At 37.4% G+C, this 22,187-nt stretch overlaps 1 protein-coding gene and 1 non-coding gene across 3 annotated transcripts; one reads left to right on the forward strand and one right to left on the reverse strand.

The window, feature by feature from the left end:
* Positions 1 to 7,307: 7,307 nt before the first annotated feature.
* On the forward strand, positions 7,308 to 14,987 carry LOC131330154 (exonuclease V, chloroplastic-like). 2 transcript variants are annotated; one of them, XM_058363650.1, is made up of 8 exons: positions 7,357 to 7,510; positions 7,673 to 7,773; positions 11,061 to 11,165; positions 11,525 to 11,646; positions 12,691 to 12,840; positions 12,998 to 13,151; positions 13,779 to 13,855; positions 14,435 to 14,987. In XM_058363650.1, exons 1-8 carry the CDS (start codon positions 7,429 to 7,431, stop codon positions 14,682 to 14,684), a joined length of 1,041 nt encoding a protein of 346 aa, XP_058219633.1. In that variant the 5' UTR covers positions 7,357 to 7,428; the 3' UTR covers positions 14,685 to 14,987. The 2 variants fall into 2 exon arrangements, with proteins under 2 accessions (XP_058219632.1, XP_058219633.1); XM_058363649.1 differs by having other exon boundaries at positions 7,308 to 7,773.
* Positions 13,603 to 13,710, reverse strand: LOC131331618 (small nucleolar RNA snoR100). The gene has a single exon (XR_009201428.1). It is a non-coding gene; the product is annotated as a small nucleolar RNA snoR100 (small nucleolar RNA).
* Positions 14,988 to 22,187: the final 7,200 nt, after the last annotated feature.

A 22,187-nucleotide genomic window follows, 5' to 3' on the forward strand; every position in this document is an offset into this window, starting at 1 on the left:
GATTGCCACTGGAAATTCAGTTTTTGTGTGATGATCGGAAGAGAAGTGGGAGGTTTATATAGGGGGAAAGGGAGAGATATTTGTGGGTTGGTTGATGATACGTGTTGGTCATCCAGTTTTGTTCGGTTTTTTTGGTGGCCTATTGGAAAGCATATTACGCCGGTTGTCGGACGGCGAGGAATTTCCGATCGACTCCAAAGACAAAGTCAGTAGTGCCTTCCTATTCATTAATTTGTGTAGTTTTGTATGACTTCTTCTTTTGCCTCCCCACAAAAACGGAGGCATCTCATCATTCGAACGTGATCGTTTGTGAAACAATAAGTTTAGGAACACTTCTGCCGACCACAAACATTGTTGTGAAACGATAAATATACATAGAATTGTTATGAAATGGTACAGCATCGCCCCAAGAAACAAAGCAAAAGCAAAAAAAAAAAGTGGGAATTTTTGGGAGGTCCCATTTTCGCAATCAAAGTCTACCCATGTATGTTTACCTTTAAAACACAACCCCAGACATGTATACCATTCAATGCACATGAACCGTCCGCAATTGTGTTTCAAAAGTTGTGTGTGTGCAGCATTGTTTTTTAGCAACTACTAGCATTGAGTTTTGCTAAGCAGATGCTAAAAATTTGAAAATTTAACGTGTTTTTTTAATTGATATTAATGCATTTGCACGAATATCTATACACTCTCCCCCCGATATCATGAACTTTTGCACATAATCAACTAACCGTTGGGTTGGGGTTAGCATGTTGGGTTGGGGTTGGCATTTTCCTTTAGGCTTTTTATTTTAAATTGGGAGCTTATTTCCAAATTGAAAATACTCTCTGCCCCAATTGCATATTTGTCCAATTTAGGAAACCTAGCTTATTAAGGGATATATAATCAAGACTTTCATACAGCATTTTTCTTTAGCTTTTGAAAATGGACAAATAATTTGGGCATTGAAAAGTCAAAAAGTAGACAAACAAAATAAGACGGAATGAGTACAATAGTACTAAGCAGTTGGTTAGGTTATCTGGATTGATTCTACATATATAGTATTGGTTATGTTTTGATTCTCGATTTTCTAAAACCATTGCAAATGGTCCAGTTACTGGATTTTTAAGAAATCGCACCAATACAGACCGTGTGCACCCCTAATTTCGTCTCCTCTCTTTTTTTCTTGTTAAGCGGAGAAAATCCAAATAAAGGAGAAAAAAACCATTGGAGCAACTTCAGCCGATGGACAATCTTAAATGAAATTTCTGATAATAAACAAAGGGATAGATTGATTTTTACATTCCCTTTTTTGTCTTTTAGCAAAAGAATATATACATACACTTTCAATACTAAAATCCAAAAAGAGAGAGTGTAAAAATCAATTCTCCAAACAAAATGGTTGACAAAAGTCACTAATCGTCACTGTCAATCCAAAACAACCCTTTCAGGTGTATCACTAGCAACATTATGATCACAAATGATGGTTTTTTTTCTTTTGTCCGCATCACAAGTGATGTTTAGAGAGATTTAAAAGAGACACAAGGTTGTTTTTTTTTTTTTATAACTCAAGTGTTCGAGCCAACTTTTGCGCACATCGACTAATTCTGGGAGCTCAATCCCACCGCCCACTTGCAGAAAGCACAATTAAAGCTGAAGCAAAACTCCATATGGGCTGACCCCAAAGGAGATGATTACATATGAAAGATTTCGAATCTAAAACCTTAGAAGGAATTAAATTCTTAAGTTCCAAGTCTCGATCACTTGGCAAACCTCTTGGATTAAAAGGGGGAGGAAGCTATGGTACACAGGGTATACCGTATGCCTAAATTATGACAATTTGTGATTTTCATTATGTCGATTTTTGGTTTTTTAATGCATATTTATGATTCTAGTTACGACTTGTATATTAAAATTTACCTGTTGAACAGGTCATTAGCAGGTTATCCATAATTAAAAAATATTGTTATTATGTAACCATAATTATTCGTACCGAAATCCATGATAATTGTACCCTAACCAAATATATGCGTACAATATCAAAAATTAAATAATGTTACCCACAAATGTTATAACAATACCATAAATTGATATTATCTTACCACAATGAATCGTACCAAATTTTTTTTGACTCGTATGATATTTCGTAACAAAATCAAAATATGTCGTACCAGAATTAACAATTGTTATACTCAAGCCAAAAATATTTGTAAAATGTCACAAATTTTATAAAATAACCATAATTATTATAACACCACCTAAAATTATCATTTTCTTAACACAAGGTGTCGTATCAAAAGAAAACATATTTAAATACCACAAATTATATAACAAACCATAATTATTATGACAATACCATAAATTAACGTTTTCTTACCACAATGTGTCGTACCAAAGGAAATTAATTAAAATATTCCGTAATAACACATGTCTAAAATACCACAAATTCAGTAATGTAACCAAATTTGTTATGACAACACTATAAATTGACGTTTTCATACCCACAACATGTCGTATAAAAAAATTCAATCAGAATGTTCAATTAACGATAGTTATAATCAACAAAATATCATATCACAAATTCAGTAATATAACTAAATTTGTTATGACAACACCATAAATTGGCGTTTTTATACTCACAACGTGTCGTATAAAAAAATTCAATTGAAATGCTCAGTTAACGATAGTTATTATTAGCAAAATACCATACCGCAAATTCAATAATATAACCAAATTTGTTATGACAACACCATAAATTGACGTTTTCATACCCACAACGTGTCGTATAAAAAAAATTCAATCGGAATGTTCAGTAAACGATAGTTATAATTGGCAAAATACAATATCACTAATTATTTTCAATTCCCGCCACATTATTTTTTTTAAATTTAAAATTTCCACCATATTATCTTAATTTTCGATTTCCTCCATACTATTTTTTCGAATTCTTATTTGTCCTTACACAATACCTCAATAATTTAAACTAAAAATGAGGTTCTCGCACAAAATTTTCATCCAAGAAATTCACCAAAAAGTAAGTATTATACCCAAATTTTTGAATACAACTACAATTTCCTCTCAAAATATTGTCTAAATCAAATTCTTTCTCTACAAAATTTAATTCAAAAAATCAAAATTCCTTCGTGGAAAAATGAGAGGTCACTAAAAAAATAATTATCCTACTGTCTCAAATGCATACACTTTCGACATTAAAATGGAGTACAAAAAAATAAGTGTGAATATCAAAAAATAGAGTGAAAATTACTCCCCTTTTTGTAATTGGTGGAATTAATTATATTAATACCCAATCTTATTAATATTCAGGGCGGTGCACTTAACAATTGGCACTATATATTTGACACATGGATCGGTGTCAAACCTTCACCCTATGCATACCAATCAAAATTTAATGGTGGTCCTTGGAACTAGGTCGTGGAAGTAAAATCTAAATAACTTTGTAAATTTATTGTCATTGTACTTTCTTTAAAAAAAATTATTATAGTCGACATATTGATTTACACCAATGACATAGGCTATAATATGATCTACAAGTGTAGGCCCAACACTGGAACGAAGGCATTTGAGGTCTTTGTTTTCTCAAACTTTTAGCCTGAAAATAAAGCCCCTACATACAAGAAAATATTATATACAATAATTAATAGCCTTTAGAATTACAAATTCTCAATTGTGTACCATAGTGATAAAGTGTTGGAGTTTAGACATTTATCTAAAAGATCTGGAGTTCAAGTCTTACACCTTTCGTTCCTATTTTTTTTAAAAGAATTTGTTATTTTTTAGGATAAATTACATAGTTAGTCCTTAAAGTTTCATACTTCAACAAATCTCGTTGTTCAATTTCAATACAACATTAAAATATAATAATGCACCATCTGAGCCTCACGTAAGGTGTTTATTTTATTTTATTTTTTATTTTATCAAAATCGTCTATCTTTTACATAATATTAATTAGGTCATTCATACCAAGAATGAAGTTGATGACTTATAGCTAGATACTATTGGATGAAAAATATCATTCTATTATTCAATTTGCGTGCCGATGATGGAGCTTTCTAAACCTGATTGAGACAAAAATTTATGTAGGTGACTTAGGTCCCGTTCCAGAAACCTTCTTAAAGAATAAGCAGTTTATTTCACATTTTCAAACTCAAAAACAAAATAAATGAAAAATAATTTTTCAAATTTTTTGCATCGTATAAAAGATCTCATCAAAATCTTTCAAACAAAATCCACATTGCATATTTTTAGATTTCAATAAGACCATAATTTTTTAACTTGAAATTGTCTTCTTAAAAAATAAGAACTTATTTTGGTTTCCGGAACGGAGCCTTAATCAACAAACATAAAAAATTCAACTGATTTGATCTTCATTATTGTGTCACGATCGCATGGCTACATTACATTCAACTACAACAGAGGACAAGGTTTCATACCAAATACTATAAATGTTTCCGGAACGGAGCCTTAATCAACAAATATAAAAAATTCAACTGATTTGATCTTCATTATTGTGTCACGGTCGCATGGCTACATTACATTCAACTACAACAGAGGACAAGGTTTCATACCAAATATTATAAATTGATTGTATAGTCTAAATGTCGTTAGTGAGTATATTTTTAAAATGATCGATCAAGACTGTTAGGATATTAAGTTATACAATATTTAATTTGTGATATTTTAGATATGTATCTTGCTTGGGTATAATAATTATTGATTGTGCTACGATATATTTTGGTCTTGTATCTAGTATCTTTTGATCGATTTCTTTTGGTACGATACATTGGGGTAAGAAGTGTCAATTTTTTGTGTTGTCATAACAATTGTGGTTATGTTATATAATTTGTAGTATTTTACACATAAGGGAGAGGGAGAGAAAGTCAATGAGGAGAGAACAACTTGTTACCTGCTAAGCCCTTTTTTTATTTTATAAATTGATTTAATAAATGGATGGTCTGGATTATTTACTTTGAAATCGAAGGATTTAAAATCATGATGCATACGGTACACTCCCTAATAAGGGGTGTGTACCATAGAACTACCCTTAAAAGGGACAGAAGTTTTTTTTTTTTTTTTTGATCCGCGGACAGAAGTTGACAAGGCCGATTTTATCACTTTGTCAGAATAGCATTGCTTCAATACAACTACTTAACTTTGCTAAAATAGCCTGAGATGAGGAAGGGGGTGCCTTGCCTCAGGCCCGAAACAGACTACATGAGCAGAATAGCACTCAAATTCTTACCTTGGGCCACTACACACGCTATTATTCAATTGCTTGCTTAAAAGAGTAAAAATTCTTTCTACATGTGTGGTTTTTAAGGTTTCCACCACCGTCCGTTCTCAGCCTCAACGTGCATTCTCCTGCCTTTGAGAAAAGGCACATCTGTTCTCATTTCATTTTTGGAGGATTCGTTTCCTGTTCCTGCGGCTGAGAAGCCTCAAGCCCCGCCCCCCCCCCCCCCCTTACTCACCTCTCTGTCTATAAAAAAGCCGAACCAATTGCTATCTTATAGGGACCGTAGAGTAGTGTATATACACACAAAAATGAGTTTTATCATACATCAATAGATACATTAAAAATCAATTTTTGTGTATGAAATGGTCATAGACACTTTTAACTTTCAAAATCAATGACCGTCCATTCTGTAAACCAAAATTCAAGTTTTGATATAACTATCAATATCCAACCAAGCTAGTTTTTTACATGAATATACTACTCTACAGATCCTAAAAGATGAATGGTTCAGTTTATAACAAAAAAGGTCTTGTGGAGCTCATTGGAGGTGGTGAAAACTCCACATCATAACAAAAAAAGGTCTTGTTGAGCCCATAGGCGGTGGTGATTTCCACCTCTGACGGATAGAATTTATTCTGCTTTAAAATGCTCTTTAAAGTGGCATTCTTTTCATCTTCCTTTTTTTCGGCAATCCTACGTTTGGTTTTTTTTTTTTTTTTCTCTTTTCTTTCTTTCTTCTTTCCTTCCAAGTTCCAACTCTGCTTCTAACAAAAGAGGCAGGTCACTAGGCCCACACCCACATGTTCTTTAGCTTATCAAGGAAGAAACCTTAAACTGTAGTATCTTTATAAAAGAAATCTAAAAGAAAAAGCAAGGGGAAAACTTGCATGTAATCGCTCATCCGACTCAGCACTGCGTTTTCACTAAAAATCACTAAATTTTGCCATGTTCATAACTTGACATTTATGAACAACAAGAAATTATTCATGACTTATTGACTAATGAAAACGCCCTTAAGACACGCTGTCACGCTGAAAAAAAGTAAGAGCATTCAGAGCATACTTTGATATTGATACGACCATTTTAATTGCTTGTCTTTAGTTGAACCTTGATCCCATGAGGTCAACTTCTTAGATGAACTAACCACTTATTTAATTTGTAGCACCTGTCGAGCAAATCGACTAGAGACAATTTACTTGTGCAAAAATGGAAGTCTTTTCTTCAAATCATACTACAATTCAGTCCATTTTTTTCGAAAATAAAAAATGATACTCCTTGGCTACAAGTATTAATGGTCAAATTACATTTGTGATGCATCATGATTTTGGCAGTATGTTAATTGTCCTCTACCATTCGATTGTGTGTGGTTCTAGCAAAATTAGTATTTGTTGAATAGTGAGCTTGACGAGGTGAAGATTCCGATCAGTTTGCCGACTTAGTATATGAACATTACTCTCACTCTAAATTGATGAAGAGTGCAAGGTAGATGTCACCTTTCTTTTTGTGGCAATGAGTTCATTTTGTGGTTGGACTCATACTCCATCTATAAGATCGAATGCACAATCCCTAGGGATTGATATAAAGGTTTGTTAGCTCCCTACAATCTCATGTTCGAAAGCTCTCATCGTTTGCCATTTTTTGCAGCTAATTCATATAGAGTTTTACCCGATTTTACTTAGGTCCCATGTTATTGGATGCTAACATTTGACGGTACAATGTAATGTGAAACTTGACTCGATTTTAATAGAAAATAAGGGAAAATAACAACGAAAAAATACTGTAAGAAAAAGTCACATGATAGTTAGCGGATCGGTGGTCTCAAACATTGCAGCTATAAATTTTTGGCAAATTTTATTTTATTAATTTTTAATGTTTTTCTTTGTATGTTTGTGTTTTGTAGTTCAGACTTTTTGGGTCCTAGATTTGGTTCTGAATATATGTTTGTCTTTTTCTTTAAAAAAAAAAAAAAGGAACAATAATCTAGTTACCAAGATTGCCACGTGCCCTCATCCGACACGTTAGGATAATAATCTGTGTATACTTGGGCAACACCCAAACGAAGCACTAGTGTCATTTTAATGGGCTTGAATTTCAGTTCATAAACACGCCCAGTACCGGATCAAAAAAAAAAAAACACGCCAGCACTCTCCGCTCCGATCGCAGCGGTCACCCCTCCGGGAAGCAATCCAAAAATGACGGAGCCACCACCCACTCCCTCTCTCTCTCCTCAAACCGACAAAAACAAATCCCCAGAAATCCCAATTGAAATCGTGAGCGACGAAGAAATGGCCCTCATCGAAGCTGCCCTGGCCGCCGCCGGCTCTTCTCAGCTCCGTAAAAATGCGAGGTCTATTACGTCCATCACTCTGCTGGCGAAGCGGAGGTTGTCGACGGGGGAACAAGCCAGTTCGGCCGGCGGCGACATCGAGGACGCCGGCGGCGGTTGTGGTTCCCGCAAGAGGAGCAGGGTTTTTGAGTCGTTATTGCACCGGTTTAGGAGGAAGAGAGGCTTGTCCGTTACTGATATTACTTCCGCGGTAATTGGGTCTCTTTCTATGTGATGCGAATTTGGTTGTTTTCTTCTTCTTTTTTTATAACAGATCAAGGCGAGCTTAGGCATACCTAGACTACTCCGGGACCAATACCACGGTCCACTAGTTGCGCAATTAAAGCCTGGGTGAAGCCCATATTGACTAGTTCTAAAGTAATTGATAGCACCTGAGATATTTTGAAACTTAGACCTCCTAAGGAGCAACCCATTGGGATTTGAATTTGGTTGTTTTCTAATTTCTTAACGAGGTTGATGGTTGCGGTTGATACAGATAATTACATTGTTCTCTTTTTTTGAATCGTATGAATGCTTTGCTGTTGATTAGCCGCTCGTGCAGCACTTACAGCTGAGATGAGTGTGAGGGGAAATTCGCAATCCTTTGTTAAAAATCCTTCACTTCATAATATGTGCTTTCTTGATTGGTTTGTTTCTTCGTCACAACTTTCTTCCCCGTTGTGACTTGTGAGGCTCTTATTTGATTGAATTTGTGGGTATGTACTATGCAGGGCCGGCCCCAAGGTTTTGGAGGCCCTAGGCCAATCCTAAAAATTGGGCCCTTACTAGATAGTTTTTACCAAAAAAAAAAAATTCAACAAACAGTCACAATATAAAAAGGAAAGACTACAGAAAATACTCCGCTTCATTATATAACAAGAACACAAAATACGAACACTATCTTAAATGGCAAACAAACACTACCTCACGATATCTCATGACTATAAAATATATATCATCACAATTAACAAGAACGCATGACCATTACTTGAATATTACTCTTTTTACATTTTTAGAAACAAAAGTATCAATTACATTTGTATAATCAATTACTTTTTTGGTATTTGAAAAGAATTTATTAATAGCCCCTTTTTGAGAATTGATTAATGCTTTTATTTTTTGCTTCTTTTTTTCTTTTTTCACACCCAGATGGGTAACTTCTAGGAGGCATGTGAGGAAAAAAAAAAAAGAGAGGCATTATAACACCAGTAATGTATGCGTATACTTCCTAATTAAAATGCTACAAGTTTCATTCCCTATAACTAACTGATTATAATACTCTTAAGTTTTTAAAACACCACATGAATAATGAATTCAAGCTTATATTAAGTAATCCATCAATATCAAAACAAGATTATTTTAATATATCTACACAATATTCGATACATAGTGTATTACACACAAACACATATAGATGATACATATGCAGTGATACAATATTTTAAAAATCAAATTTAAGAAACATACAAGGTAAAAAGGGGATAATCTGATTTGGGGAGGCAATCACCGTGGTCCCATTACAGTATTACACACAAACCCATATTTGGGGAGAAATTTAAGAAACCTACAGGAGTATTTTATATATGCTGCGTGGTCTCAAACTTCAATCACTGTGGTTTCTTGGGAGTCCAGGAGTGGAGTTTTGCTGCGTGCAAAAGGGTTTCAGTTTCTGATTTGGGGAGGAAGAAAAGAGAGTAAAGCTTTGTCTTGAACAGTTAAGTAAAAAGTGGTAATCTGTTTTTGGTACTGCGCCTGCGTGCAAAAGGGTGAATTTTGGTCAAGGGACCCACCCAAAAAGCCAACAAATGGGCCTTTAAAAAGTTCTTGGGCTCAATGAATTAATAGATTTTGGGCCCTTTAAAGGTATTGGACCAGTCACATTGGACTAAAAAAGACTCCTACTAAACCTAACTAGCAAAAATATTGTGGGTGCCCTTTTTTTGGGCTGTTTTTGAGGCCCAAGGCCTAGGCCTCTTGGGCCTTGCCCAAGGGCCGGCCCTGGTACTATGTATTGAACATTTGAGAAAAATGGAGCTAACTTATGGGATTGTGCATAGGTAGAAACTTACTCTTTCAGTCCCAAATTGGATATCAATTTTTTTTTGATATCCGTGCTAATTTCAATTTCTTATATCTTTCGATAAGAATCTCAAAAAATATGTAATATGGATCTTGTTTGATAGTTCTCGACTAGTTCTATTTTACAAAATTTTCAAACTCATGAAAAGCATTATAGATTAAAAGATAGAAGCGATGAAAAATGACGCGAGTTTCAAAAATTGTCATCCTTTTTTGGACGGAAGGAGTAATATTGTTCTTGGCATTGGCCATCCTCAACTTTTTGTGAAGGTTTCAAGCAATAATTACCCTTGATTAAGCTAGTGTAGAGAGACAACTTGGGTAAAAAGACTGCATCGTTTGTATTAGTTAGTTTCCTTAATCAGATTTTTTTTATAAGCACATGGTCAGTAATCTAGTTAGTTTGCTCCAACAGATTGACCAATTGGCTCTTGAATCTTGATACATGTGGTGCATTTACGAGTATAGGAATTTTCTTTTGAAAAGCTTCGCAATCAGTGTGAATCATTATTGTAATTTCCTTGATGTAAACCTTTACATGTCATCCCTTGATCTCAATAATCAATTTGATCAAATGAGATCAGCCCTTCAACTATGAGGAATGTGTTCCACAATCCTATAATCCGATTCTGAGACCTCCTCCACCCCCCCTATCATCTGCGCCAAATACTCTTATGGTATTGGCACCTACGTTACATGGACTTTCAAAATGAATCAAGTACCCAGTGGCACACACTTCACAGGTGTGGGGGTGTCCCTGATGCATTCTGTTGACATATTTTTCTTTGTTTTACTGCTGTCAATGAGTAAATGCCTGCTTTGATACTCTAGTTAGAGAAAAACCAATTTATCCGTCAAAGTGGAGTAAACCTGTAAGAAATAATCATATTGTTGTTCAGCACATCTACACCGAACATGCATACCCGAGTCCATATAACATAGGTTGGTACTCCTTATCCGAGCACCACTGATGTGGGTCGTGGCTATTCTGAGACTCAAGCACCCTTTTTTATGCACAGATGAATGCCGGCCAACCAAACTTGGAAACAAATCTTTATTGGTCTCCTCTTGCATTGAGTTTTTAGGACTTGAAATGGGAATCAATATGCTCTGGCAGCTGTGTCCACCCAACTCCAACCAAATCATGTACTAGGTGATATGCTTTGGCAGTTGAGTCCACCCAAATGATGTACTGGTGTCACACCACATGCTTTAGTTTTTTGGCATTCTTGCATTAGTCTGTACTCTTGTAAGGAACTAGTGACTCAAAACTTGTTAATCATTTCCTTATCGAGAATTTGTGTCTTGATGCAGTTTTGTTGTTGTGAAATTGTTCTTAACTTTGAAATGGTATTCTATTTTTTGAAGTTTTGGTGCTGGGATCATGTCATGTTAATCCTCATTTCTTCTTAACATTAGGAATGGTGTGAAAAGCAAATGGAATATTATCTACTGTTTGGCAGACCAAAAGTTTCTAAAGCTATGAAAGCAGGTATTGCTCGCCATACAGTACTTGAGGAAGAGGTATGCTTTTCAGTCCTGTGCTATTTAACATTTACATTATTTGTCATGCTGAGCTCATTCAGAAAATTAGTATTCTTTCATGTGGGCGTACTTTGTAATGACTATGACTGTCAGGTTTCTTACCCAAGCTTTTAAAATGTTTCTTTTGCCATATTTGATTACTGGGAACATTCCATCATCTTGACGATTTTTTTTTTGAACTAAAGTTAATTACGATATCTCCTCGTGAAGTGCATACTTCAGTAATCCTTGGTATTTGGCGAAGTAATTTTTTTTCTGCAGAAGCCAGTTTTGAAGATGGAAAAGAGTCTGCATATTTAGATGATTCTTGGTTTGACCCTAATTTCCCATGTGTGCAGGTTGTAAAACGCGTAGAAGTTCGTCTCAAAACAGTCGAAGATGAATGGGCTGTAAAACTCATGAATTTCATGGCCGGTGTAAATCAATTATTGTTTGAGGGCTTAACACGCGAGTTACCTCTGTAAGTGAGCTTGTTATCATTGTAATTACCTTATCTTGAAGTTTGCCGCATTCAATTACAGTAGTCTGATGATATAATGGACTAACCAGTGATTGAAAATGTAATTGAGCTGTTCATGTAATGGGCCCGATGGCATTATCTTGGGGGAGCATGAAACATGTGGATAGTTTTAGTAATTAAGATGTGATTGGAACATCAGGAACATATGGGTTGAAAAAAATGGCCTGGATTTTACAGATTTGCTAATTTTTGTTAGGGGAGTCTAAAATGTTCCTGTATCACTAGATGCAAATTATATCTGATCTATTCTGAACTGTCATGTTAATGTGTTTTTGTCAGTGAGTTCTTGTTCTTGTTCTTATCACGAAATTATTTTGGTGGAAGGAAAAAATTGCCACAAAAGCAATGCCTATAAACTGACTCTGTTGCTTTTTCAAGTAAGAGGAATTTTGCTTGGAAGCATGCCAAAATATTCTTGAGTTTCATCTCTCTCTCTCTCTCTCTCTCTCTCTCTCTCTCTCTCTCTCTCTCTCTCTCTCTCTCTGATATACCATAATCTCCTTGTATTTCATATCCCTCCTTCCAAAACGGTCACTTATTATTTGAATGTTGTTTTCCCGGATTTCCCTTTTATCTTGTCTATACTCTTTTTTTCTTTTTTGACCTGTATGTGTGCGCGCTTGCCTGCATGCATTGTGCTCAATAATTTACTATCCCTCTGTCCCAATTTTCTTTGTCCTATTCATTGAGTAAAACGCTTTGATCGGGAGAAAAAAAATATGTATTTTGTGAAAAAAGTTCAAGATTTTTTCCACCAATCAAAAGATTTGAACAAAAATTTCAAAATCACCTAAGAAACAATAAATCGGTAAAAAAAAAAAAAAGAAAGTAAAAACAATAAACTGTAAAACATAGACAATTTTTTGAGATGTTAAAAACTGTGAAAATGGGCAAACAAATTGGAATGGGAGTGGTGTGCTTCAATCCTATAACATAGTTTGACTTTTTTCTGGGTGATTGTTGAGTAACTTGTGATACCTGCAGAATAGGCTTTGTGGAAGGTGTCTGGATGGTGGGAGTTGTTGATGAAATTCAGATGCCTGCAATTGAGACTGAAAAGAGTCCGACATTAGTGGAAACAAAAACTCGTGTACAAGCAACCCTGCCTGCTGAACCACAGCAGAGAAATGCGAGGTATGCATATTGACACTGCTTCCCTTTTGCTGCTTCTGTAACAACTGCTCTAGAACTTTAGTTTTTCCTCGTGATAGTAGTGTGATACGGTGATACTATAGTCAAGTAGAAAATAGAATGGGAATTCCTACAACATTTATGAGTACTATTTTGGCAGGCTGCAGTTAATGTGCTACAAGTTTTTGTGGGACAATTTGGTTGCTAATGAATTCCCCTCCAGAAAATTTCTTGATTTCTTTTCTTTGAACCCGCACTCCAATTTATCCGAGGAAGTCATAGCACACAGTTGCAAGTCTGGATTTGCTGCAGAGGTAATAAATCTCTCTTCCTTCTGAAGTGTTTCCCAGAGATTAAATGATACAGAAGATTAACAATGAGGTCCAAGGCAAGAATAGAAAATTGGAAGTCCTAGTACATAATGGCTCATATTACCATTTGGCTTCTACATGAACCTGAGATATTAGTGTATCAGAATTGCGATCTACCAATACCACCTAAGCAACTTGTGCATCATAACACGGGTGTCCCCACAAGGCAGGAAATGGAGTCAAAAACAGGAAACAACGGATAAGATTAAAGAAAAACAACAACAACAACAACAACATAACATAACCTATCTAGTCCCCAATCATTGGGGGTATGGGCAGGGGATGATTGGAGACAGACCTAACCTTTGGCAATATATGCACAAAGTGGCTACTCTCAGAATACCACTAAAACAGTGGCCCATCTAAACCTCCAAGAACCGAGGAGCTACAAGGACGTTTTGTTGTAAAACCATACCCCCAAATCAAAGTCAAATGGCATCAGAGAGGGCAGGCCTAGAGACCCAAATCAATTTATGTGCACGTTACCATGCTTCCTTCATTCGAGCCATGAGCTGGAGCTTAGTCCATGTTTTTCAATCGTATGATCTAAAGAATCTTGGCTATGTGCAGACTCTTGACGATTTGATGAGGTACTTCCAAAATACTTGCAGCATGCTCCCTCCAGCTCACGATCAGCTATTGTTGAGGTGAGCCAAAATCGAGGGATTCTCACCCCATTTCTCTTTCCGGTCATGGTTGACATTTCAATTTTCAATGCATAAGTTTCTGAATTCATGCGTCATGTGCAAAGACTATTATCACCCTTTGGATATTTTTTTAAGCGATTTATCTTGGAAGCTTTGTCTTGTTTTTGTATAGATAACATGCTTTTAATTAAATGCTCACTAATTTGTGCGGTTATCACTCCTTTTTGTAGTTTTTGGGGCCTGTTTGATTTTTCTTACTAGCCGTGGGATTGGATTTTATATCCCATGGGATCACATTTCCAGCATTTGAATGCAACAATCAGTGCAGACAACCTAACAAAAACATCTGGGATATAGTAGTGTAACTTGGGGGATACAGTGTCTATAATCCCTCACTACTAGCTTAGCGTGTTTACTCTTCCTATTAATATTCCACTCCAACAGGACGTTAGGATCCTATGATTGCATGGATTGACAAAATTTGAGAGGCCTTCAGGTTCTTATTACGCTTGTACTTTGCAAAAAACACCCAATTGGCGGTTAACAAATATTTTGGGCCTTATTTTTTGGCGGTTGCAGATATGAATTGCAAGAAGACCATTCGTTGCTCCATGAATTTGACTTCACGTATGACCCTGATTGGGTCAAGGGCCAGACTCAGTGTACTCTTGAGTTCTGGCAGGGAGAGAGGGAAGCCAGATACACCGCCGAGGTGGAGAGATGGAAATGCAAGTACTGTCAGTTTGCGTCTGTGTGTCCAACAAACGCAGACTCCAATCACTCCATTATCAAACCACTGCTGAGCAGTCCACTTAGTTCCCCTAAATAAAGTTTTGGCCGGAATATATCACATTTCGGGACAGAAATAATATGGATATTTATCCAAGCTTCTTTCTAGCATTGTTCAACAGCTGAAGGCCATATACGTGCCAATTCCGAGGTTATGTAGTACTTATGCATCGCGTTGTTGATTCCTATTTGTTGTACAGTATCCAGGTCCACTTCAATGAGCTTAGTGTAATGTATAATTTATATAGAAGCCCCACAGTAGGCTCTGGTGTTTATTTCATCATTGTAATTTAACATTATTTCTGATATTGGAATGATATCTAACCATGTATAAGTTTCTCTCTCTCTCTCTCTCTCTCTCTCTCTCTCTCTCTCTCACACACACGCGCGCGTGCGTTATGGTCCGTATGGAACAGAGGGCAAAAATTTGGCACCTTCTAATGCAAATGTTCTTATTTTAAACAAGAGAAGTTTGCTCCCCTCTAGAAAAGATCAAATGGAGCCGATAAACAAACTGAACTAGTATGATTGGTGGTTACAAAGTACTCTTTCTGTCCCTATATTTTAGGGATTTCAACTAATTGTGAGAACACAATCATTGCACTTTTGAAAACTTATTTACCTAATTTTACTCTTCGATCATTACATTTTTTTACTTTTTTAGTACTATTAATTAAATAAAATAAAGGATAAAAGAGGAATTCGTGGTCTATTGTACCCATTAAGTTTTGACATGGGAGGATCTTTTTAAGATGAAAAATGGTACTAATTGGTACCAAAAATGGAAACGGAGAATAATCATTATTCAATTACCAATCATTCGGTGCTACATCAACATATAATGTAAATAGTTGTGCAAAATATTGTGTTAGCTGACTTTCTCGAAGGTAGGGCTGAAAACGAGTCGAGCTTTGTCGAGTTCGAGTTCGGTTCGTTTACTAAATGAGCTAAAAATTCGAGTTCGAGCTCAGCTCGAAGCTAAATCATTTACTAAAAGAGCCTTTTTAATCGAGCCCAGCCACCATTAACGAGCCGAGCTGAGCTCGCGTGTAGAGACCCGTATTTTAGGCCTATATTTTTTTTTTATATAACTGTACGGCTTGTCGAGATAAACGGTATGGATATATGGATTGACGCATTTGTGGAAGGATATAAAGGTAAATAGATGAGAGGTGCATGTGTGAGTGTGTGGTGTGAGGGCATGGGATTATTTCCCCCACCTCTATTATTCCCAGAGGAATGCTTTCCTCTTTCTCATTTCTATCTCTCGGCTCTCTCTCTAACTCTCACATATCTCTCTCTCGGCTCTCCTCCACTCCCACTCAAAATCAACTCCAATCAACCTCCACTCTCAAAACTCATGAAGATTGACCTCCATTCCACCCTCCGTACGTGGTCTTGAGCGTGTATTCAGTTGGGTCTAGCTCGGAGAGGAGTATTCAACTGATTTTGAGGTTCCGGAAGCTAGGGCTTACTCAAATTGCGTGGGTTTCGCTTCCCGACTTGAGGTAGGGAATTCTACCTCTCTTTATATGTTTTATGAGTGATTTGGTGCATGAATCGTGCTTGTAATGTCGTGTTTAAGTTTGGATTGAAAATTCGTAGTCGCTGTCAGAATTGTCTATTTTTCCTGGATTCCTACCGGTAGGCCCGTCCTTTCTACCGGTAGAACGTTGTTAATTTACCAGAAAATCGATTCCCTACCGGTAGGAACTCTTCACCTACCGGTAGAACGATTGAGAAATTCCTTCGTAACCAGCTCAAACGTACAGCAGCAGCTCAAAAGCTGCTCAACGAATTCGATTCCTACCGGTAGGAATTCATTACCTACCGGTAGGTCAAGTACAAAAATTATTTCGTTCAACTGTTGACCTTTCTGTTCCCAATTTCTACCGGTAGGAACTTCTCACCTACCGGTAGGTCAAGTGCTTCTACCGGTAGGAACTTTTTACCTACCGGTAGGTCAAGCGGCTTTGTTCAGATGTTGGCCCTTTTGTTTTCAAGTTCTACCGGTAGGACTTGCCTGCCTACCGGTAGGAGATTAGGAGTTTGAGCTGCTTTCAGCTGCTTTCTTGAGCTGCTGCAGTATCTTTCAGCTGCTTCCATAAATCTTTCAACTCGCATGTCGAAGCTTTTCATTGACTTTAATGGGATTGTTTACGCATCCTTCCAAGTGTTTTGGCGAGTATTACTCGTTTCTGACTTAGAGTGGCATTCAATGGACTAGAGCGAACATGTCTAGGGATTCGACGAGTAGTAGTGCAATCCGTTCTCTCTCTCGACTCATAAAATTCTTAGATTCCTTTAGTACGTTCTTTTACGGACTCCGAGTATAGAAACTAGATAATCGGGCATCGTAGAGTCTAGTCGTGGGTTGATATGTGGTGTGCGAAGGTACGGGAAATGTACATAGGGGTACGGTGAGGACGTGTGTATTTGAGTATATGCGATATGGTAGATTGTTGGTCTTATATTACCATGTGATTGATTAAATGGTCTTTGGATTCAATTGAATGAATGGATGTTTGTGAAAATGGGAAGCAGAATGAAAGTGAATAACTAATGGACAGAGTATTGTAGGATTTTATGTATGGGCCTAGTACGTCATGTAAGATGCGGGTATGTAAACAAAGAGGAGGCATAAATGTGTCCAATTGTGGAATCACGTAATGATTAATTAAATTTCAGTGGTATAACCGTCAAAGGGATGATGAAATTGATTATGAAATGATGTCGATTGTGAAAAGTGTGAAAGGTGACCCAAGTGGTCGTTATTGAGGGAAAAGACTCGGGGTGACCCTGCGCTCGAGGGAACTAGACCCGAGGTGACCCAACTGATTCACATTATTGGAGGAAAAGACTTGGGGTGACCCTGCGCTCGAGGGAACTAGACCCAAGGTGACCCCACCTGATTATTGTTATTGAGGGAAAAGACTCGGGGTGACCCTGCGCTCGAGGGAACTAGACCCGAGGTGACCCTAGTGATTATTTGATGGGAAATACCGGATTAAAGGAAAAGAAAGGTTTTGCAATTAAGGGATTTAATGAAGATCAATGTGGACACGAGAAAGATTGTACTATCATACGGAGAATAATAAGATGTTTTGATTTGATTATAGACAAGTGTGAGATGACGTGAGTTTAATAATGTAACTAGTTAAAGAAGTAAACGGCTAGTGACATTGATGTGAAGTCTAGGACTCTTAGGCGATAATTCGCAGCTTGTTGGTAGTCATTTGTGGTATAGGCGTATCTGTCAGTACTCATTCATTCTCGGTGCATGGTTCATTCAAATTGCATATAGCTTGAGTTTAGAATTTTCTACTGGGCTAGTGTAGCTCAACCAAATCTTTCTTTTCAGGTTCTGATGCCGGGCAATAGATTGCATGCATTATGTGCTTGACAGTAAAAGACTTTTGGAAGCTGACATCACTGGTTATTTCGTCATCTTTGTGAAGATCTCATTTTGTTAAAGGTGGTTTTGTAACTAATTATTACTAAATTTTCTTTTGACTAAAGTTGTAATTATCTAAACTTAAGGACTTGTTTGTAAATTAAACAGGTGGGAAACTCATTTGGGTAACGTATATGATATGCGAGGTTTCTCTTTTATTGAAATGTATTACTTAATTATGTTGAAAATCGAGGGCGTGACAACTTGGTATCAGAGCATAAGTTTAGAACACCTCGAGACCGTGGGGAGACTTTTGGTCTCATGGGTTCAAAAAAATCGATGCATCTTTTTACAAAAATCACATGTGTGCTTGCATGAAGAGTCAGTATGTCGATGTGACATTGCATATATATATCACATAGAGTGGCACAAAGTTGTTGACTTCGGTTGGAAAGGTTGGAGACCTGTAGCACATAATTAGGTGGCTAATGTTGATGATTTCATTTCTTATGCTTCCATAGTAGGATGTCTTCGAGACGTGGAGATAGGTGTGGTGAGACTGGGGATCGTGAGCACCAGGGCTGTAGTGCAAACGGGGAGAATGAAGTGAGTCAATGTACCAGGGATGAAGCGATGTTTCCTGAGATTGCTGAGTGCGGAAAAGGTGTCGAGACACTGGAAGGTGCGCAAGGTGGTGTGAATGTGGGAGAAATTAGGCATCGAGTCGTTAGCACAAAATCATCTTCTAAGAGTGTTGAGAGTTCAGGAAGGCAGAAACCTAGAGTATTAAATCACTTTACTCAGGACCAGCAGGGCTTTAAGCCACCTCTTTATATCGGGACTCCAAGAGCTCTTCTCAAGTGTCAGACTATGTGTTATCGATGTCGTCAGTTTGGCCATATTCGTTCTCAATGTCCACGGCGTGGGGGATCTTGTTATACTTGCGGTGAACGTGGCCACATGGCAAGGAATTGTCCTCGGGGATTGGGAGTACATGGTGAGTCGAGCTCGATGCAGCAGGAAACACATACGTCGAAACAGCAACAGATGCAGTTCCGCCGCTAAACTACCACCCCCCCTTATTCTCTAGCTCTTAGAAGCGTCACTTGTTTGAGGTATCATTTATTCCTAGTTGTGCTACTCATTCTCTACAATACCTTTGATTTGGAAGCATTTCACTCATTGAGAATCCTATTCTTGTCCATGTTTGGAATAGAAAATAAGAAATCTTAGTCCACGCGTGTTGAGAAATATCGATAGATCATATTTGCCGAGATTAGAGGTTAATCATTCCGTATTGAAGTGTTGTCTTTGACCTCTTTAAATTGCTTATATCGAGATTTGGTCTGATTTGGACAGGGATTGTTTGTATCCATGATGATTGGTGACATCTCAAATGTGAGTTTAGAAGAGTTGTTTCTTTTATTACCATCTTTCATTGGCCGAGCTGAATATTGCCAGAATTGTATCGTAATTTATTCTTCCATGAAATCCAGTGGGTGGATGACCCGTTATAATTCTCAGTATTTGAGTCAATTGTCATGCGATCCCTTCCTAACTTTTCTTGGGCATATTTAAATTCTTATAGCAAAGTATCTTATGACACTGTTGCTATCAAATTTGACAAGTGTTTCTCGTTCCCTATTCGAGGTCTTATTTGACATCATCCTGCTTGAGATAAGTTTTCATTGGTCAGTTTAGATTTCCTTGATGCGATTATCATTTTCGTCGTTTGCTTATAACCGTTATTCCATATGAGTATTTAATTTGCAACATCAATCTGTTGAACCCAACCTTTAGCTATGTACCGTATGAAATACAAATTCGTTAACACTATCAAAATTTAGACCTTGTACCCATCATTGCCTGCTTGGGCCATCATTCATTGTGGTCCCATGACTAAGAAGTCATATGATTTGAACTCATATCCTCTTTGTATCTATTTGTTTGCCCTTGCCTATTTGGTTGGTTCGAATTTCCATTGTTGGAGTCAAATCTTGTGGTGACATATCTATTGATGTCTATTCATTGACACCGTTCAATACAAATTCAATTGTGGAAATTACTTTCAATGGTATTTTACTCTGTCGTGGTTCCTCGATTCTGGAGGCACATGATTCATCTTGTGATGCTTAGTCTCAAATTGTTGAAAGTTCTACTCATTTCTAGTATGGAAAATTTCCTATTTTGGATCAATTGGTTTGCGCGAGATCAGTCTCATTACCTGGAACTTATTCATAATATCGAAATCTTTCGTTTGAAAAATGTTATCCGTTGACTCCTCTGACTTGTAAAGCAATAAGAGAGTTATGACCTGTCACTTCAAATTTCGTGAGTTGGCATAAATAGGTACTTCGAGTTTGTTGCCGAACCGCCGTAAAGATTCCAAGTGCTCTCTAAATTTCAGATGCCCTATTGCTGTTCTTCAAATTCTTGATTAATGCTGCTTGAGTTTTGTAGCTTATTCGTTTCATTTGAGATGACGAATCGAATCCTTCTCGTAATATAGAATGACCCAACCTAGAGTGAAAATTTGGTGCGGCCTTTAGAAGGATTGGCTTGTGTTATGGACCCGCTAAAACAATTAATTCGATTCGCCAACGATAGTTGGAAGCTCGAGGGAGAATGACCGAAAAGAGAAAGGTAAAGATCGTCAAAGATTGCTAACTGCGGAGGGCTGACCAAAGGATTATGTTGACCGTCGACGTCACCCAATGTTATTTGAAGAAGGGAAGTCATGAATTTCGTAAAGCATAGTTGCGTTGGGGTTTGTCTCGTTCTGGGCAGAAAAGAAGCGTTCACCGTAAGAAAGATAGTTTAAGTGTCGGACACTATGTGCGTGTTTTGGGATACCCAGGCGACAACCGGTGAAATCCACTTGGAAGAGGCGCTTGATCACCGCCCATTCTAGATGGAAGTCTCGGGAAGTCAATTGGATTATCTGGTTATACTTAGGAGGTAAGATCTCAATGGTGAGATAGATGATTGTGTATGGGATTTGTATAATAAAGAAAAGTTTAGAAACTGTGAACCGTTTGACGTTGCCGCCTAACTTTTTCAAAATATATGACGCATTATGTATACGGAGATTGAGGAGGTATGAAATAAATCCTTTGCATGTGTTAGAAAGGTCCGAAATTGAATTAGGAGCTTAAGTGTCCTATGATGAGAAACCGATGCGTACCGTAGACTCGTGTAATCCATTGTTGAAAGGTAAGCCGATGTTGTTAGTGCATGGTTACGTGGAAATGGGGGTACGAAGTTCGAAAGATATACGCGTGTTTGTTGTGGTTTGCTTGATGTGAATCTAGACATAGACTTTGATGGTAATTGAATTGTTGTATAATGGATAGTGTTACAGTTGGAGTATGTTGATGTGATGCTTGGCATGATTAGGCTTGCCTTATCTAATTTCGAGGACGAAATTTTTTTTAAGGAGGGTAGGGTGTAGAGACCCGTATTTTAGGCCTATATTTTTTTTTTATATAACTGTACGGCTTGTCGAGATAAACGGTATGGATATATGGATTGACGCATTTGTGGAAGGATATAAAGGTAAATAGATGAGAGGTGCATGTGTGAGTGTGTGGTGTGAGGGCATGGGATTATTTCCCCCACCTCTATTATTCCCAGAGGAATGCTTTCCTCTTTCTCATTTCTATCTCTCGGCTCTCTCTCTAACTCTCACATATCTCTCTCTCGGCTCTCCTCCACTCCCACTCAAAATCAACTCCAATCAACCTCCACTCTCAAAACTCATGAAGATTGACCTCCATTCCACCCTCCGTACGTGGTCTTGAGCGTGTATTCAGTTGGGTCTAGCTCGGAGAGGAGTATTCAACTGATTTTGAGGTTCCGGAAGCTAGGGCTTACTCAAATTGCGTGGGTTTCGCTTCCCGACTTGAGGTAGGGAATTCTACCTCTCTTTATATGTTTTATGAGTGATTTGGTGCATGAATCGTGCTTGTAATGTCGTGTTTAAGTTTGGATTGAAAATTCGTAGTCGCTGTCAGAATTGTCTATTTTTCCTGGATTCCTACCGGTAGGCCCGTCCTTTCTACCGGTAGAACGTTGTTAATTTACCAGAAAATCGATTCCCTACCGGTAGGAACTCTTCACCTACCGGTAGAACGATTGAGAAATTCCTTC

Source organism: Rhododendron vialii, chromosome 6a (assembly GCF_030253575.1).
Source record: "Rhododendron vialii isolate Sample 1 chromosome 6a, ASM3025357v1".
Lineage (NCBI taxonomy): Eukaryota > Viridiplantae > Streptophyta > Magnoliopsida > Ericales > Ericaceae > Rhododendron > Rhododendron vialii.

What these genes read in the sequence shown, in the direction of transcription:
- LOC131330154 (XM_058363649.1), top strand. Translation starts at nt 7,429, where the DNA reads ATGACGGAGCCACCACCCACTCCCTCTCTCTCTCCTCAAACCGACAAA. An exon ending in TTAACACGCGAGTTACCTCT is followed by an intron (nt 11,647 to 12,690) that starts GTAAGTGAGCTT and finishes TGATACCTGCAG; the next exon opens with AATAGGCTTTGTGGAAGGTG. An exon ending in AGTCTGGATTTGCTGCAGAG is followed by an intron (nt 13,152 to 13,778) that starts GTAATAAATCTC and finishes GGCTATGTGCAG; the next exon opens with ACTCTTGACGATTTGATGAG.